The sequence below is a fragment of the Etheostoma cragini genome, chromosome 17, assembly GCF_013103735.1.
Source record: "Etheostoma cragini isolate CJK2018 chromosome 17, CSU_Ecrag_1.0, whole genome shotgun sequence".
NCBI lineage: Eukaryota > Metazoa > Chordata > Actinopteri > Perciformes > Percidae > Etheostoma > Etheostoma cragini.
In genome coordinates this window covers 169,191-171,627 of record NC_048423.1, presented here as the reverse complement: position 1 = coordinate 171,627, position 2,437 = coordinate 169,191, and the positions used below count along the sequence as shown (strand labels likewise).

The window sequence follows — 2,437 nt, the reverse complement described above, 5'->3', positions numbered from 1 at the left end:
AACAAAGGAGTTAGAGACATTCTCATTAGCCACTTATACTGAAGTCCTTTTACTCCGGGGTGTCTTTGAGCACGACCGAACGTCCCACATTCATTCTTTAGACCTTAACTTTAGACATTAGGAACAGGGTTAAAACCTAGTCCAGCATTTTGTCTTAATGTAAAAATAACACCTCAAGTCTTAGGATTTGGGATGAGTTTTCTGATGGTGTCTCTGTCTCCTTATCAGAGGTTAGCCATGGATCCCCGGTGTAAGGGGATGCCTCTGTCCAGCTTCCTGCTCAAACCCATGCAGAGAGTCACCCGCTACCCGCTCATAATCAAGAACGTACGTACGACGCACAGACGCAGCTCAAGGGATGCGTCGAGACTTTGACTTCATGCTACAAAATGACCTTCAGAGGAGGACTTTCTTACTGATTTACCTGCCTGTCGTTCATCATTTATAGATCTTAGAAAATACTCCAGAGTCCCATCCGGACAACAGCCATCTGAAAGCTGCCCTGGAGAAAGCAGAGGAGCTGTGCTCACAGGTACACACACACACACACACACACACACACACACACAATCTTCAGTATTCTCGTTGCAAGGATATGATGATATGACAATATGATGATTTCCATCTTAAAATAAAGTCAAAGGCAGTTACATCCATCCATCTTCTATCCCCGCCCTTTTTCTGTCTCTATCTATGGTTACTGACATCTAGGAAAATCCTAAATTATCCTATTATTAAAATCAAGAGCATACTGTAAGTGTTCTCCTCTTATGGATGTTCATCACACACAAAAAAAGCAAAACTTAGGATTCATGTGCTGTAAATCTGAGTTTATGGAGATAAAAGTGTGTTTGTATACATGAGATCTGTCTTTCTGGACCCAGCATATCTTTTATAATTATAGTTTTTGAATGTGCAAATAAATAAATAATATGTAAATTACACATTCAGACAAAGTGTATTTGTGTGTGTGTGTGTGTGTGTGTGTGTGTGTGTGTGTGTGTGTGTGTGTGTGTGTGTGTGTGTGTGTGTGTGTGTGTGTGTGTGTGTGTGTGTGTGTGTGTGTGTGTGTGTGTGTGTGTGTGTGTGTGTGTGTGTGTGTGTGTGTGTGTGTGTGTGTGTGTGTGTGTGTGTGTGTGTGTGTGTGTGTGTGTGTTTAGGTGAATGAGGGCGTCCGGGAGAAGGAAAACTCAGATCGTCTGGAGTGGATTCAGGCTCACGTCCAGTGTGAAGGCCTGTCTGAAGTAACTGCAACACGCACACACACACACACACACACACGCACACGCACACACAGACACACACACACACACACACACACACACACACACAAAGCTTTCCAGACATTGTTTGCATTGTGTACTCCCACCATCTATAAACTGACAACATAGATATATATTCTCAATTACCTCGCACACACACACACACACACACACACACACACACACACACACAAGTGAAAGGCTCTTACACACACTAGTGAGATCCCTTAAAGCCCCATGATGTCGTAACATGCTGTTATATGTGCTCCGAACACCCACTTTAGTAGAAAAAGTGCATTAAAATAACAAGATGAGACACAACTTAGACCTAACTGACGAATGGTCAACATGAAACACTCTCTCTGGACTTATGCATCATTATTTATCATAACGTTGGACATTTATTTTATTTATTTTATTTTATTGACAAGGTTTTGCCTTTATTGTTAATCCAATACAATCAATATAATGTTCCCTCTCTTTTACTTCTTTTTTATTTTATTTATTTATTTTTTTTTATTTAAGGAATTGCACAAAACAGGTTATATATTTCAAACAATACATTTCCTCTCAGTTTTTTTTTATTATTTTTAATAATAAACAGGAACGAAATAACCCTCACCCACCCTTTCCCATACTACTCTTGGCAGTGCGTTCACACCACCACCACCAAAAAAATAATAATAATAATAATAATAATAAATAAACAAGTGAAAAAAATAAATAAAAATAAAATAGTACTAAATTAAATTAAATAATATTAATGTACATACTCACAGCTATGCATCAAACATTAAACACACTCACAAAACAAGTACAAGTTAAATAAAAATAAAAAATGTCTCTCGTACTCCAAGCAATACTTTAAGATTCTCCAAATATGTCACAAAGGGTTCGGCCCCATTTTAAGTAAAATCTTTGGACCGAACCTTTTTAATGTGAATTTGGACTTTTTTCTAGTTTAAGAAAAAATAAAACAAAGCTTAACCACGGATGTCCAAACCCAAAAAATACAACAACATCCGATTGGACGCGAGTTAAATTTAAGCTCTCATTTGAAATACCAAATATTGCAATCAGCGGGGCAAGGCTTAATTTGAATTTTTATGACTTCAGATGAAGTTTGGAAAACAGATGACCAAAATATTGATTTAGACGGGGAGGGGGGGGGGGGG

The 2,437-nt window shown here is 38.3% G+C and overlaps 1 protein-coding gene across 1 annotated transcript in view; it reads left to right on the top strand.

Moving 5' to 3' along the window:
* LOC117960513 (intersectin-1-like) overlaps positions 1 to 2,437 on the top strand; it is a 33,897-nt gene that overhangs the window by 28,672 nt on the left and 2,788 nt on the right. The window contains 3 exon segments of the mRNA XM_034898459.1: positions 185 to 327; positions 449 to 532; positions 1,161 to 1,244. Of these exon segments, the coding sequence (XP_034754350.1) occupies positions 185 to 327; positions 449 to 532; positions 1,161 to 1,244 (311 nt within the window).